General features: G+C 40.0%; 1 protein-coding gene across 2 annotated transcripts in view; it reads right to left on the bottom strand.

Moving 5' to 3' along the window:
• The window catches only part of LOC124857835 (NEDD4-like E3 ubiquitin-protein ligase WWP1), a 33,572-nt gene extending 17,109 nt beyond the window's left edge, over nucleotides 1–16,463 (bottom strand). The window contains exons 1-8 of one of the 2 annotated variants that reach the window (XM_047349334.1): nucleotides 16,279–16,463; nucleotides 9,864–9,920; nucleotides 9,451–9,542; nucleotides 9,229–9,367; nucleotides 8,223–8,347; nucleotides 5,231–5,407; nucleotides 4,955–5,027; nucleotides 2,204–2,394 (exon numbers count right to left, since the gene is read on the bottom strand). In XM_047349334.1, the coding sequence (XP_047205290.1) occupies nucleotides 2,204–2,394; nucleotides 4,955–5,027; nucleotides 5,231–5,407; nucleotides 8,223–8,347; nucleotides 9,229–9,367; nucleotides 9,451–9,520 (775 nt within the window). In that variant the 5' untranslated portion in view covers nucleotides 9,521–9,542; nucleotides 9,864–9,920; nucleotides 16,279–16,463. The remainder of the gene's footprint in view (nucleotides 1–2,203; nucleotides 2,395–4,954; nucleotides 5,028–5,230; nucleotides 5,408–8,222; nucleotides 8,348–9,228; nucleotides 9,368–9,450; nucleotides 9,543–9,863; nucleotides 9,921–16,278) is intronic. The other variant, XM_047349335.1, reaches the window with a different exon arrangement.
• Between the last annotated feature and the right edge of the window lie 261 nt (nucleotides 16,464–16,724).

Genomic DNA, 16,724 nt, shown 5'->3' on the forward strand with positions numbered 1-16,724 from the left:
TGCATGGTTCTTTTCAACAACTTAAGTAAACAGCATTTCTTCACTGCACTGCAGATTTTACATTAATGTATTAGTGATGTGTAGTGTTCTGCTCTGTGTTGTAGAAACGTGTCGCTATGGAGTTTCTATACCCCTACGTTTCATTTTAAAACATTTATATTAAGGACAAAAACTTTGTATTAGACCACCCCTCCTTAGGAACAGTGTTGAAGCTAAAACAGCTTAACTGAGAAAACAAACCCCAATTATCCAGAGGCATCACACATGATGGCAATCAGAACAACAGTAATGACCTAAAGAAACAGTATTAATGTAGGCATTTCTGTTGAAAACATGTAATCTTCATTCATCATCATTCTCAGCTCTGAGTAGCTCTGCAGCACTCTGCTCCCCTGTACTTTATGTCTCTCCTGGGTGTTTGGACAAAGCTGCTGACAGCAGCAGAGACTGCAGGCCTCACTTAATGAAAATTAATCAACTGTTCTTCTTTACACTTCATTACAACCCCATGAACCATGAAGAACATAAAGAATCTCGAATACATTTCCTGGAAACAGAATGGGGAGCAGCACACAGCATCCCCCCCCCATCCCCACCAAGGTGGCAGTCCTGTCCTGTGCAGCATGCACAATTAGTAACTATTTCAACTCCATATGGACAGATTTTAACAACATAAAGGAGGGTGATAAAGTTACATTTTGTTATTGTAAGATACACTGCCTGGCCAAAAAAAAAAAAAAAAAAAGGTCACACACCCTAATATTTCGTTGGACCTCCTTAAGTTTTGATTACAGCATGCATTCGCTGTGGCATTGTTTCGATAAGTTTCTGCAATGTCACAAGATTTATTTCCACCCAGTGTTGCATTAATTTTTCACCAAGGTCTTACATTGATGATGATAGAGTCTGACCGCTGCACAAAGCCTTCTCCAGCACATCCCAAAGATTCTCAATGGGGTTAAGGTCTGGACTCTGTGGTGGTCAATCCATGTGTGAGAATGATGTCTCATGCTCCCTGAACCACTCTTTCACATTTGGAGCCCGATGAATCCTGGCATTGTCATCTTGGAATATGCCCGTGCCGTCAGGGAAGAAAAAATCCATTGATGGAACAACCTGGTCATTCAGTATATTCAGGTAGTCAGCTGACCTCATTCTTTGAACACATACTGTTGCTGAACCCAGACCTGACTACCTGCAGCAACCCCAGATCATAGTACTGCCCCCACAGGCTGGTACAGTAGGTACTAGGCATGATGGGGGCATCACTTCACCTGCCTCTCTTCTTACCCTGATATTTACCCTGGATAAATCTGGACTCATCAGACCATATGACCTTCTTCCATTGCTCTAGAGTCTAATCTTAATGCTCCCTAGCAAATTGAAGCCTTTATTTCCGGTTAGCCTCACTGATTACTGGTTTTCTTAAGGCTACACAGCTGTTCAGTCCCAATCCCTTGAGTTCCCTTTGCATTGTGCTTGTGGAAAAGCTCTTATTTTCACTATTAAACATAGCCTGGAGTTCTACTGTTGTTTTTCTTCGATTTCATTTCACCAAACGTTTGAGTGATCGCTGTTCACGATCAATCAGGATTTTTCTCGGACCACATTTCTTCCTCGAAAACGATGGGTCCCCACTATCCTTCCAGTTTTTAATAATGCGTTGGACAGTTCTTAACCCAATAATGGTAGCGTCTGCAATCTCCTTAGATGCTTTCTCTGCTTGATGCATGTCAATGCATCAAGCAGATTATTATTAAGAGTGGCTTGGAACCAATTTCTACCAGTAAACCCGGAAGAATTATTAATTATTATTACTCCCAAGGATTATTAGTGTCATTTGATTTGTTTTTTCTTTTTTTGTGTGTGTTTGCATTGTAATTGTTTCTCATGTACAGCACTTTGAATGTCTTGTTACTGAAAAGTAACAAGACAAAATAAACTTACCTTACCTTACAATGATTGGACCCTTCTGAAACAGACTGACATCTTTTCCAAGACCACGGGACGTGTCTTTCGACATCGGTTGTTTAAGAAATGAGAAGCAACTCATTGCACCAGTTGGGGTTAAATAACTTGTTGCCAGCTGAAATATAATCGCCCATGCAGTAATTATCCAACAGGAGGCTCGTACCTATTTGCTTAGTTAAATCCAGGTGGTGACTTCTTTTTTGGCCAGGCAATGTATAAACAGCAAACTCACCCATTCTGGTGTACGGGTCGCTGTCTGGAGGTTGGTGCACTGGGGTGGAGTTGGATGTTGTGTCTTCATCGACCATGCTGGTGACATGATCGAGAGCAGGGCTGAAGGAGCTGGAAGGCACCTGACCATCTGCACCACTGGAGGCCGAGCAGGAACCGGATCTCTGGTCCAAGTCGGTTCCATTCATGGTACTTTAAGGGGAAAACAAGAGGGAAAGCTATTTAAAGCTAAAATAATAAATTAGAAGCTGTGCAAGCCCTCGGTTATATAGATTTTGCTTTAAAAATGTCAGACAGCTTTTAATTATTTCTAAGTATCTTCAAGCGATAGGCTTCATGACATTTTCTTTGGATTTTCCACCCTTTTGTGTACTTCACTATTTTAAGGACAATGTTGTGTTAACAAGGAAATAGCAAAAAGACACAAACTATTTCCATCTGTAGTTGCAGCCTAAAAAAGGAAAAGTAAAAATAAATTATACAGCATAAAGTCATATTTTTCCTAACAGGGTAAGCGCTTAGCCGGCTCACTGGTTTTTGATGCTTTCAAAAAGCTTTAGAAAGCTTAGGCTTTAGATTTGATCGTCCAAAGCGAAACTTTGCTGATGATCCATTCATTTCTCTGCAGCAAGAGCAGGATTTGATATAGAGTAAGGCTCGTGCTCATTTTTCATGCTGAAATTCCAGATCTTTTCCTGACTCAATTTTCCAGAGTTCTCGGTGCTTTACACCCATTTTGAAATTTAAAATACAAAAGTTCACAATGAAATTAGAGTAGATAAATCTACAGGTGGTAGACTTTAAATATGGAACATGCAAAGGCAATAGATGGATAGACAAGGAAGGAAGGAAGTACAGAATGAATGTAGTTAGGACAAGACAGGAAGGATACAAAAAGGAAAGGCAGGGCACAATTCAGCAACAAAATGACTTTGCATGTATATTGCAGTGGCATGGAAAAGGTAGTAGCAAAAGGAAAGAAAGAAGGGACGGCACAAAAAAGATGGAAAAAGGAAAGAAGGGGGAATACAACAAAGAAAGGGAGAGAAGAGGAAGGGAAACATGGAAGAAAGGAGGTACAGATGAATGAACATGAGGGAGAAAGGAAAAAAGGAGACTAATTAGGAAAGAAGGAAACATACCAAAAAAGATAGAAAGGGCACAAAGAAGAAAGGAAGGATGCAAGAATGGAAGGATGGAAACAAGGAAGGATGGAAGGGAGGACACATTGAAAAAAGAAGGGAAGAAAAGAAGGAGATGAAAGAGGAAGAAAGAAAGGAGATGTAGAAAGAGCCAAGGACAAAGACAAGGCTACAGAAAGACCAAAAGAAAATGAGGGCTTTGTCATAGTAAGATGAAAGGATTAATTTAGTAGGCCACCTTATAATAGGATGATTTATGTTACTGGCAGACGTTATCTATCTAATAAACACTTCTAATAAAATACGCCAGCACTACTGATGTGCACGCACCCAACATGTTGGCTGGTAAATAATGTTAGAGTACTGCATAAGTTTTAAAGTAAATTTCTATCTTAAAAAACCACACATGTTCATTTAACCAAGAAAAAAAAAAACAGGATTGGACCGTCTGGATTGCTTAATCCAGACGGTCATCTAATCAGCACCTGATAGGTCTGGACACCATGACCGTTGCCTCCGGACTTTTGAAAATATCTTGAGCTTTCTCTTTCCAGACTGAAAATTTAATTCCAAACCTAAACATAACAGACTTTTCCTAACGAGGAGACAAAGTTATTATCAGAGCAGAAAGTGTGTGAAAGAAGAGAATAAGTAACATATGTGTAAAGTCATTTAAAGGACACACATCCAGAGCCTACTAGGGGACAAACCTGCAGAAGCAAAACGTTTTTAAAGCCTTTTTCTTCATTTCAAAGAAATATATTACAGGATAGAGAGAACGTTGCCCTACAACAGGTCAACTACATGTGCTGAGATGAAGCTGGATGTCCACGATTACCACATTTGCATTGCTGTTGTTACATCTGGCTCGGGGCGAATTGGTCGTCTTCAGCAAGGTGCAGAAACCAAATAAGAAACATTTTTTACCAACTGATGATTTATCTTGCTCTCTGCTTTGAAACATACAAAGTTATAAAAAAAAAAAAAAAAAAATGAGCTAACACTCCAAATCACCCTGAACACACCACCCCTTAAAATGAGTGGTGGCATTATCATAATGTGGACGTGCTTTTCTTCACCAGGTACATGGAAGAAAGGAGGAGCAGGTCAGAGGTGATAGGAAGATGGACTGAGGTAAATGCAGGGCAATCCTGGGATGTAGGGTGGGGTGGAGGTTCAGCTTCCAGCAGGACGACTACCCCAACACATCAAGTCCAAAGGGGAATTATTACAGTATTTAAGCATAATTCAGTTTTTTATCTGATCATATGACTAATCAAAGCAGGAAGGGCTTTCTCCACCCCTCATGACTGCAACACAAATTAGTTGGGACAAGGTTGCAGCATCCAATATGTTTAAAGGAAACTGATCAAGCACGGCAATTTTATTTACTAAAAGCTGAAATGAAAAGATGAGGTTCAAATTCGAGAGGATTTGGCTCGGAACAAACACACCCTCAACATTTGACTCCAAGTTGCCACCAGTGAATGTCACAAACCTCGGCACTCAGACCTAACCGATCCACATACTCATCATTTGACAATGAAATAGGTGAAGCAACATAAAATGTTTCCATTTGGTCGGGTATGCAGACGGTTTCACGAGCTTACCTTTTTGCAGCCCTTGAAGAAGAGGAAGACGAGTCCCCGTTTTCATGAATGGCATCACCATTCTGTTGGACTTCTGGAAAACAGGTTAGAAAAAGATACATGTCAGCCTCAAGATGTTCTGTTCAAGAGTCTATTTAGCAGTTAATTCCTACTAAAAAGACTCAAGTCACTAATATTAGCTTGCATGTATTTAACTACATGTTTCAAGTTGAATTTGTTATTAGCTTTGCAGTTCATATTGCAGATGGATGCTTGATTTCATATAACATAACACACCCCTAACATAAATAGTGAGCTCACTGCTGCCATTTGCTGCGTTGCCATTGGTTAGCGGTACCAGGTCCTCCGGCTCAGTGACAGTCAGGCCATCAAGGTACACATTCAGCTCGCCAACAGGCACGGAGACCCCCTTCTGCTCCACATTCAGCTTCAGCACCTCCTTCACATTCTCCACTATGAAACAGAAACAAGGGCAGCGTGGAGGGACGGATCACAATTAGTGACCAATACAATGAAATACATCTATAAAAAGATTATGACGCCCCAAATGTCTTCAATAGATGTTCAGCACACCATTCATTATACTGGAATAGTTGCCCCAGTCCGCTGCTTTGAATAAGCGGATCTTATTATTTAGGATCTCAACCAAAGGCTTTTCAGTCATCTTTCTTGTTTCTTTGCACTATTGTTGGGACCCAGCCATGGGTACAAAATGAAAGGCCAGTACGAGCTTTTCTGGAACTTTCAAAATAAATCGCATTAACCTACTCCCAGCACAGGCAGAAACGGGGTAACAGCGGATTTCCCGTCACTGTCCGAATAAAAACCCCGCTTAGCACCAAACTGACCTCTTCCACGCAGGTCCCCAGCGGGACTGGATGGAGGGACACAGCGCGCTAATGTCTCTTTGCAGGCAAACAGATATAACTCTTCAAACTGGATCCAAGAGTGTCATACGATCATAGAAATGAATTGGCGTTTGTGCATCTGGTATTCATTTATGAATGGGCGTAATTAAGGTACAAGCGTGGCTTGACTTTTCTTTCTGAGGTCTACAGAAGCAAACTGTGTTCCAGAGAGTTCCCAGCAGAGACCCTGTCTCTACGACTCAGAGTGGAGCAGTTTTCCCGGTCTGAAGGAAGGACAACGGGACCGCATCACTGTGATAATCACCGTGGTTACAGATGTAACGTGCAGTTCAGCCAGCCGACAGAGCGAGCCACCCCCCCACATCTACGGAGGTTAGCTGCAAACTAACCCTTTGCTCACTGTGGAAGTTTTTCTCAACTTCGTCACCCTGGACAACTTTTCCTCAACACAATTCACATAAGAGGTAGTGTTGGGCAGAGAGTAATTTTTCGTTTTATGACGTTTGGTTTTGTTTATGTTGAAACTCAGCCATCTTAGTGCTAGCAGATTATCTGCTCAGCACATGTGCTCAGTTTGTGTTCTATGTTTTTTTTTTTAAAGTTAAGACAAACTTTATTTAAAGGGTGATTTTAAACACAGAAGATCGGCCATAACATGCAATCCACGCTTATGCATTTTAACCCTTTTATTAATGGTATTTTAAAGGTATGTGTTTGATTCTGATGATAGGCTATAAGCTCCTTTTGTTAGCTTCAACCGCTAACAGCTAAGAATACGTGCTTGCCTACTAAAGATCATTTACCCAAAAAGGTTGTTAGTTTTCAATCTAAGAAATAATATTTCCCTAAATATTATTTTACTAAACTTGATAAGTAACACAATTAAGCCCATTTCTCAAAGATTTGGTTTATTCAAAATAATATTTCTTTAAATATTATTTTACTAAAGGCAGCTAATTAAACACAGTTGAGAATTGGTTTTGCAGAAGGTTGGTTTTATTCAGCAAATCATTCTTTAAAAGATTTGATCTGATCTTGCATTGTGAATGGTTGTCTAAAGGTTTGCTGATTATTGCCTGAGTTAGTTCCAAGACTAACTTAACTTCATTTCCAGATTCTTCAAGATAATCCTTGGTCCTCAAACATAAACATTGTATGGTAATATTTCATCACTCTTTCGGTCATGGTTTTCAACCATCTTTGATCAGCTTGTTTATATTGTACATTAGTCTTCCTTATTCTTTAATTCTGTTTGGTAGTTTAATTGGATTGTGTTAGCATAGTAAAGAGTTTGTTAATTGAAATATGTCTGACTTTGAGTTGACTTATTTGTGTTATTAAATTCTTGTATTTTAGGAAATTGTGTGAATTCATTCCACATATGTGCAGAGTTTTGCTGTTCAATAATGTCAGAGCTCGTCTCACACCTTTCTATTTTGTCCTAAAACCACCGCCTTATTGGGCTGGTATTCACAGGACAACCCTTAACAGACTGAAATATTATTTAATAAATATTAAAGTATTAATATCAAATATTAAATAATATATTCATATTTACAATTACAACACTACATACAGTGAAACAATTCAGTTTCACTCTCCCTCTTTACTCTGATTTGCCATTTGATTAAGCTGCATCTAGCAAGGTGCTGGTAAACAGACATTATATTTATAATTACGCCTATAATTATCATTTTTGCCATCTAGAGCTGCAAAATACATCAGTCAGTGTAGTTTTTGGAGGTTCCCTTCCCTTTTATTTGCCTAGCTTGACAGATTTATCTGCTAAACATCGCAGGTCAAAGTTTTGGAGACAAGGCCAATAACCGCCAAACATCTGGATGCAACTTAAATGTTTTAGTTCACTGTGTCTTTCCTAAAAACCAGAATACGTTCTATGGATTCTGTAATGACTCTGCCTTCATTAGTCCGCAGCATTTTCCTCAAGTCCGTTTTAGTTATACAGCGATGTTAACAGACCGTTGCTTAATTATTGTTAAACGAAATGAAGGCCTTTGTTTTTGTGGTAATTATAACTTTGGTGCAAAAGTAAAAATAAGCAAATCTCAGTCTGGTGCATATTGTATAGAAAACCCCAAACACCTGATAATTACAGTAAAACTCAAAGTGATAAGTGACTCTTTATATAATAAACATGTTTAGTTTCTAAGTTTCTACAATCCCCTGCTAAAAGTTTATCTTAGTAGAAAAAAGGGATAACGGTCAGAATTAGCAGTTCCAATGCAAGCTAGTATAAATACTGTCAATTAAAATGGTGTTTCATGGCACGACATTAACTGCTCTTCTATCACATTTGTAAACAAGGCACATAACAGCATACACATTATCACAATGCTGTGCTTCTGTTTATATTGGTTCACGCATCCTAAAAATCCTACGTTTTCTGTCATGCTTCTCCAGTGCCTGAATGAGATCCAGCGTGGCTTTGCCCAGCAGAGCGTCTGCTTTCAGGGTGTGATGACTCCATACTTTGAAATCCACCTGTGTCTGTGGTGTTACAGTCCTGCCGAAATCAAGAAGCACACAAAAAACTGTTCTTAGATGACAAGAGCTTAAAAACAAAAAAACTCTCTCTTAGCTACTGTGGATGTAAGAAGTAAAACACAAAGGATGGGTTTTTTTCTTCTATAGAGCTCTCCTTCACACTACCACTGTTTACAACATAAGTGCATAAACTTTATCCAGTTTGTCATTTAGGACTTTCTTAGACTTTCATTCAACAGACAACAGATCAGGACAGCAAGTCTGATGCGTTAACATCTCACCCCCCCTCAGTTTCTACCAAGGACCAAAGGAGCACAACACAGTGTAGTCTTTGTTTTAGGAGCTGAGCATATCAGTCCAAAGAGAAGCATCTTAAATTACAACCTCAAAGTCATGAAAAGGACCCACGGCTGCTTGGAAAACATCCATGGTGCAAACACAAGATGCTAGACACTGCAGCACCCTGTCTCATCAGCGCTACCTAGCCAGTTAAAACCATAACCGTTAGCACTGACTTGTTTCTGGCTTCCAGTTGAGCCACTGCAGAAAGAGCTGTAACATTTGTGCAGCCAGCTCTAGTTGTGAGATAGTACAAAGAGGTCTGTGTGCTTTCAGACAGCTTCCCCTCTTTTTCCCAATCTTTATCAGATGAGTCGCCTGAGGGTTCTCAAACAATACTACTTGGAATTCCCAAACTGTCTTAGAAATCTGTATTTTGATTGAATAAAGTTCAGTAAGAGATGGAAACAGGTCTAGCTTAAAGGAAATGCACAGTGGCAACAAGAACATACTTTCTGCTCATTCAGCCTCTCTATGAGGCTCAACACACATTAGGACCACATTAAGGTAAAGACACAAACACAGGGAGTTAGACAGAGAAAGTAAGCAGATGCGGCGTACAGAGTGAGCCTCTCGTCCCATTTCGGGCTGGAGGAGCTGTGAGATTTTGTTGTGCGGCGGGTCTCTCCCTCTGCTGTCACCTCCACATAAATGGCAGCCCCAAAAACGCTCTTCTTCCTCTTAAGTTTGGCACATGAAACTAGAAGAGAGCACATAAAGGAAGCATTAAAACCTAAAAGATGCTTACCGTCAGGGATGTATCCCTAATGTGTTTTGACTCACCGATGGCATGGAGCTGTGACGTGCATCTGTGATTATGACTAGTCTCTGCTCTTGATGAGGCCGTGGCCATGTCATAAACCAAAGTGGGAAGCCTTCAAAAGCAACATTGCAGCAAAGCAACATCAACAACTTACTCCAAATAAATTCCCAAATAGGACACAGGTGAGCTCTGCAAGGTTTCAAGCTAATAAAGACCCGATGTCAAAATAGCAGCAGTTTCTCATTTGTTGAGGAGGTTTATAGTCAATGTTCAAACTGATTAAGCAGCACTCCAAAGTCTGACTAACATCAAACAGAAAGCAGCCTTACGTTAGAAAATCGTTTCAAAACATTAACGTTACAATACAAATGTTTTCTAACCCCTAAATGTAAGATTAGTGTAATACGTTGATTGTGTAATCGTTGATACTCACAACAGATGTGTTCTGCTAGGCCCTCCCGTTCAGCCTACTCTGTGTCCCATGGCAGCTCTGTAACAAAGATTGCATTTGATCAGAGATGAACTGGGATCAGGATGCAAATCAGCCAGATTTTAGAATCATCCCATTTTCCACCGATTGGCTCTGATCGGTGATCAGCAGGTCAAACACTGAAATATAGCAATCATTTTCCCCCCATGCATTAAAGCTCCCCCAATTTTGGTCTATAAGCATGTCAGCCATTTTTACACATTTAGTTTTTGCTCACAAAAAAAAACAAAAACAAATCTGATGACGGTGAGGAACAAACAGTAGCTATTAATAGTGTACACACTCATAAAAATGCTGGGATTTCAAAATGGAAAACAAATGGGAACAAGATAAATGATTGCTCAACTTCATCCACATTTAATGAAACATTAATCCTGCACAATTGAACTGAAAAACTAACAAATCTGTTAGAAGGAAAACAATAAAAATAAGCTGCGCACACACTTAAAATCTAAGTAAAGCACCTTTTGAGTCAGTTTCAGCAATCATTAGTCTTCTGTGATAGATGATCAGCACACCACATCTAGACCTGGCAATATTTGCCCAGTCTCGCTTAGAGAAGCTCTACAAACACCATTTCTCCTTATTTCACAATTAGTCTAATCAGAGTTAGCAAACCTCACAGAAACTGTACCAGCCAGGAAAAGCCTGACTGACGCATCTGACGGTACGGGTCAAACACAGATTATGCAAATGAGAGGTCTTGAGATGCTGGGATTTTGTCATACAAGCTATAACAAGTTGTTAGCAGCATGGAGAGCATAAAACATCCCAGCTATGATTAGGTGGGCTTTTCTGCCTTCAAACTGATTCAGGGAAACATCTTTCCCGAGAAGACAGATGAAATACACGTCCCAGATATCAAGCTGCACTCAGCCAGGACAAACACAGCTTGGTTATTCTTCTGCTCACCTCCACGTACCTGTGGGAAACTTTAGCACCTTGTAAAAATAAGAACAAGAGCCTTAAGGAGGCGATCACAAACACCCTGACATCTCAGTCTAAAATAAAGGTGAGCAAGATCAGAGCGACTGCTAGCGTTCTTAGAAATAATTTAAACCCCTTTCCAGAACTTAACTACTAAATTAGTGAATTATTTTACTGAGTGTCATGCACACATATATGGGGTAGAGGGTTTGCATTCGACATCTAAACGGCAAAGTAGTTTTATTAGACAACCACAACATTATGCCAGCATGAGAAGAACGTAATACAGCAGAGGAATGCAGAGCAGAACAGGCTCCAAGCATGTCACCATAGATGTATGAACACACTTCAGAATTCATGAACAAATCATAAAGAACTTATTTAATCAAGTGCTTCAGAAATATGAAATATTTTTCTTACACTGATGATATTAGAGGCCAAATTAGTCATTTTTACTTTGGTACAAGATCTGCAACTTGAAGGTACACCTGTCTATCTGATGAGCTCGGAGGTAATGCGATATCTTCAAGGTTGTCCTCCAACTGTGGGAGTATAGAGATTCAATAAATCAGCACAGAAATCTGTGAGCTAAAGGTCTTGTGCACATGGCACCTCTTTCTGTCAGCCACCGTCTCTCTCCAGGCGTTTTCCAACAGAAGGGTCATAAGTTGCCAGCAAGAGAATCAGTCCTTTACATGGAGTTCTCGCAGCTAATCACTAAAGTTTTTACTGAAGATTAGTTGGTAAACGCAGTTGTTTGATTTTTTTAAAGAGAGCGATCAAAAAGGCAGAAACCGCTCCGCATGGAAGAAATCTGTTCTCTCCGTATCCGTTTATCCTGAGCTGTGGGCTGCAACGTGCCAGATGGAAATGATCAAAACAAGCACAGAAAACATTGTTTGCAGGAGATCAGCTGGGCATCATTTGTTACTGGTGATATTTCTACCAAACACCGACGCTCTGAAAGAGTCATGCTGAAAAAGGATCCGTTATCATAATCCACGTTTCTCAAGACTGAAATAAACAAATAAACAGTTAAGTTCTAAAACAGAGATAAATATGGCCATGCCCTCACCTAACCTTGTTGGATAACTGCTGCATCATTACAGTGCTTGCACCCAAACAGGTCAGATATAACGCTGTGAGGCTGTTTAAAGCAGACAATAAATCCCCAAAGCTTTGAAGATCTCACAGAGAACCCTCAATCAACCCACCGTGGACGTTGATTTAAACTGACTTGCCAACATGCAGGACAGTATGGGTGCTAAAGACTAAGACTGAAGATCATCCTCAACACTCAATCCCAATGCTGTGGAGGAATCATGCAGTGTGGTTGATTTTCTTCTGCAGGGACAGGAAAGCTGGTTCAATGGAAGATGAATGAAGTTAAAATACAGACCAAACTGGAAGAAAACCTATTTGAAGCTGCAACAGACTTGAGACTGGAGGAGCTGACGACTAATAAATGCCACCGTTTTACAAAATAGGAAGAAGTTATAGAAGTACGAATACTTTTGGCATCGTACCTGACAGGTACTCTGAGAGTTACTTGGTTTCAGAGCCTTCAGTGTTCTACGGACCATAATGATCTGATCATCTACTGCTTTCCAAAAAAGGAGCAAGTAAAGCGAACGGTGGTACTAAAAGAATGGATTAAGGGTGATGAATACAAATGCCCAGAACACAATTCAAACTCTGCAAAAGATATTTCTGAAAAACATCCTTTTTCTTTCCTTCATCTGCTATGCAGTTCTTCATGTAGGTATACTGCCTAAAATCCAAACAAACCGTGACAAAATGTGAATAAATTCTAAACGTGAACACTTTTTTTGCAAGGCAAACAATGCAAGAGAAAAAGAAGATAGTTTGAGGATTATTTTAATTTTCTTAGAACCGCTGCATGGCTTTATTTTTCCTAACCTATTGTCATCACTGCAGACGTGTGCAGGTGGATTTGCTTACAAAACAGAGAGCACCCAGGTGCTGCTGGAGAATAATGCCTTTTATATCTTCTGCTGTTCGCTGCTGAATACCTAAAGTAGGAGTCAAGCAAACAATCATTAGCTTTAACAGAAAGAGCTTAGAAAGTGACATCTACAGGTACTGTGGTTAAATATTAGCCCAAAAATAAAAAAAAAGTCTGTAAATAGACTACGTGAATTGCATTTTGGATCAGGCACTTTAGGTGTACAGATCAGCAATGGGCTGAGAGATAGTGGAGGCCTCGAGGCTCCAAGTAGCTCTGAGGGGCAGAAACACATTCCAAAGGAAATGCAAAGAATCCACCAGTAAAACCACTGAGTCAGTCCACAGCCCCCAGAAAGAGGAACACTAAGAGTCAATCCTGCTACGCAACACAAAACAAAACATATTTAGCGTTAAGTTTTGCTCTCTTTGGAACATTTTGACTAAGCATCTTGTCCATCTTGACCAAGCTGAAGTAAAGAGGTTGCAAGTTTGCATCCGTTTCTTCTACAGCAAGCGACTAAAGAAAATGGATGCTGTGGGCGTTTAACACAAGCAACATAAAGCGTCATAACAATAACTTAGCTCAAGAGTATTTATTCATCATAGTTCGAGGCCACGTTTGTTTATAAAAATAGAAAATAAGCCCAGCACTAAGCAAAAACTTGGAGGTTTGCCCTTATCCTTCATTTTTACGGGAATAAGCTTCATCAGTCCCGCTTGCCTCAAGGATTTATTTACATATGAGAGACAATGCAAACATACACTCCAGAGACCTCAAGCAAAAGAGTCTCCTCAAAAGGACAATCTTCCTGGGAGCACAGTTGACAGCAAAATAAGATACAGCAAAATAAAATACAGCAGCACAGAATGCTGTGGAAAACCGCAGAAGCCTCTAAAACATGTTTCCCAGGCAGAAGAAGCTCCTCGACAAAATGACAAATATCCAGCTGGGCCTAAGGTAGCTAACGCATCTAACCTCTTATTTCATATCTGTGTTTAGTTGCATAATAACACCTTCACAAGAATCTACTGATAAATAGTCTGAATATTTGGTTTAAATTAGTCAGAAGCACCCCCAGGTCACGCCTATGGCGACACTCCTCTGTGTGGAAGATATTACCTTGGAAAGTCAACTCAGCTATTTTCCTTATAAGTAAGGTGTTTCAAAATGAAGTTAGGCACAAAATCTGTTTGAGGCTTCTAGAAAGGAAACTGCACTTTCCACAGAGCCATGTTGGCAGTTACCTCCGAATGCCACAACAGAGAGTTAGACGTCAGAAGCAAACAGGAAGTCGAACATATTACAGCAAAGTCGCTGTGTTTTATTGTTATGAAGAGCCCGATTGTTTTCAATCACAGATCCTGGATTAGGGAATGTTAGACAACAGACTAGAGTGGAGATGCAACTGTGAAGCCATCTACAAGAAGGGACAGAGCAGACTGTACTTCTTGAGGAAGCTTAGGTCCTTTGGTGTTTGCAGCAAGATGCTGCATATCTTCTATAAGTCTATTGTGGAAAGTGTGATCTCTTCTACCATCATCTGCTGGGGAAGCAGCATCAGAGCCAGGGACTTAAAAAAGCTCAACAAGCTGATAAAAAAGGCTGGTTCTGTTCTGGGGACTCCTCTGGAACCTCTGGAGATCATTGTGGAAAGAAGGATTCTTCATAAAATGAAGAACATTATGGAGAACCCTGAGCATCCTCTTCATGAGACTGTCCTACAACAACAGAGTGTCTTCAGTCAGAGGCTTCTTCAGATCTGCTGTAAGATGGAGCGCTACAGGAGATCCTTCCTGCCCACAACCATCAGCATCTACAACGGCTCTTTGAGGAAACCCTCATAATATGAGCTATAACAACATTTAATTTCCCTTTGGGATTAATAAAGTATTTTTGAATTGAATTGTTAGTAGTCTCCTGGTAATACCACAGTTAAGGGGCTGCAGCTAGTAACACTAACCGTGGTGGCATAAAATCCTAAATGCAGCTTAAAATGTCAACTCTGTAATCATGTCTTTGTTTTGAAATGACAGCGAAATCCTGTTTATCTGCAGAGCGACACTGCTTTTACTCTGAATATAAATAATTAATTTATTTCCACAAAAAAAGGCTGCTTAAGGCTTTTTTATAGTAACAATAAATTAATAATTTACCAATCTAAAACATTACAGTAAATCAGAGCTTTTCAAATGCTGGACAAAGCCGATATTTTAAAATGACCTTGGAGAAAACACGTTAGATCACCTGACATGGTCCACAGTAAACTTTAAGATGTACAAAAGAGAAGAATAAAAATGGCATGTGTAGTAAAATGATAAAGGAGATTCCTTTTAGTTGGATTTTGTTTCTTTTACCTCTGTCCCATAACCTGGAGGATCTTATTATATAAGCACATTTTCAGTGTTGGAGTAACAGAGAGCTCTGTAACTTAGGGCTGGCTTAAGAGATTATTGTTTTGATCATTAAAGCAGTTCAGTAGTCAATTAATCCAGAATGCAGAAAAACATGTATTTTTAATTGGGAATTATAGCTATCTGCTATCCGAATGAGCCAAACCTGGGATTGGCAGGTCAGAGCTTTGTGGCTGGAAATCAGTAACAAAAACCTGTAAACAGCGCATCTGATATATATAATTATTGCCGTTTGTGTTCACAAAGAAGGGGGCTCTGAAATGAAGTGGTGTCAGTGTGCAATTAAAAAGCTGCTGTTGAGGCATGTGTTCACCTGTCTCAAGTAATGGGGTCTGCACGCAGACAGAAATCACAAACAAATCCTACCAACTTTCGAAGCTGGGAAGTAACGTAGCGTCGACAAATTACAGATACGGAGAAAAAGTACACTTATCCTACTTTCAAACGATAGAAGAGCAGCAGAACCCTGTGTGCATATAAATAAAAACTGACCATGGCACTGAACAGGTATCTGGTTAACAAGCATCCAACTTTCGACGTTTACCCAACATGTTTTTACGTCGACTCACGTATACAGATTCTGAATCTTCCAGGTCTGAGCCACTGTTTCTCAGCCTAAGTGTATTTCCTCCATATATCACAAATCAATTATATGTCTGCTACTATATGAACGATTTATGGCAATGTAGTGGAAATAATCTGCAACGAAAGCTAAAGTCTGGTAGCTAGCTGTCGTTAAGCTAGCTACTGAGCTGCAGAGAAAATATCCTATTTCTCAGTCATTTGAAATAGCTACTTTGTAGACTGATAATTCTCGTTTTAATCTACAGGTATGTCTTGACAGGCTTGAGGAGATGATTCAGCGTGTTTGTTTATTATTTAGCGCTACATGTTCCAGGGGACAGGGCTGTTAGCAAGCTAACGTTACAAACTTAGCCAACTTAGCGGTTCTCCAGCTGCAGCCGGGGTGGACATATTAATATAAAACATGTTTAAAAGCGTAGAAAGTCATTCGGAGCGGCTCAGCGGCCTAAAGCACCCCGTGTTTTACCTTTCTCGGCGCTGCGCTCCTTTCCTGCAGTCCGTGGTTGAGTAACGTTAGGGCCGCTGGTCACCGCACAGGCCACACAGTCAGCTACGGCTCTGCTGCCATCTCTGTGCGGATGTTGCCGAGAAAAACAGCCGGGTGACAGCCGCGCCACCCCAAATACTGCTGTGTCAAGGCACCCGAGAGACCGAGTCAAACTCTGGATACGGACAGCTAGAAAGAATTAATAGTTTACCTACTGATGTTATTTAAATAGTTTTCATAAAATAGATTTTTAAGCAGTTCCTCAAAGCAAAGATGGATTTGTTTTGTTAAAGAAGAAGCAACTTTAATATTTTAAAATACTTAGATTTATATTTAGCCTTAACATTGAAAAAGGAAGGAGCTTGGAAATGCAATATATCAATTTTATGTGGTAGCTAAATACAAAATACTGTATAATTGTATCA

Source organism: Girardinichthys multiradiatus, chromosome 21 (assembly GCF_021462225.1).
Source record: "Girardinichthys multiradiatus isolate DD_20200921_A chromosome 21, DD_fGirMul_XY1, whole genome shotgun sequence".
In the NCBI taxonomy this organism is placed as follows: Eukaryota; Metazoa; Chordata; class Actinopteri; order Cyprinodontiformes; family Goodeidae; genus Girardinichthys; species Girardinichthys multiradiatus.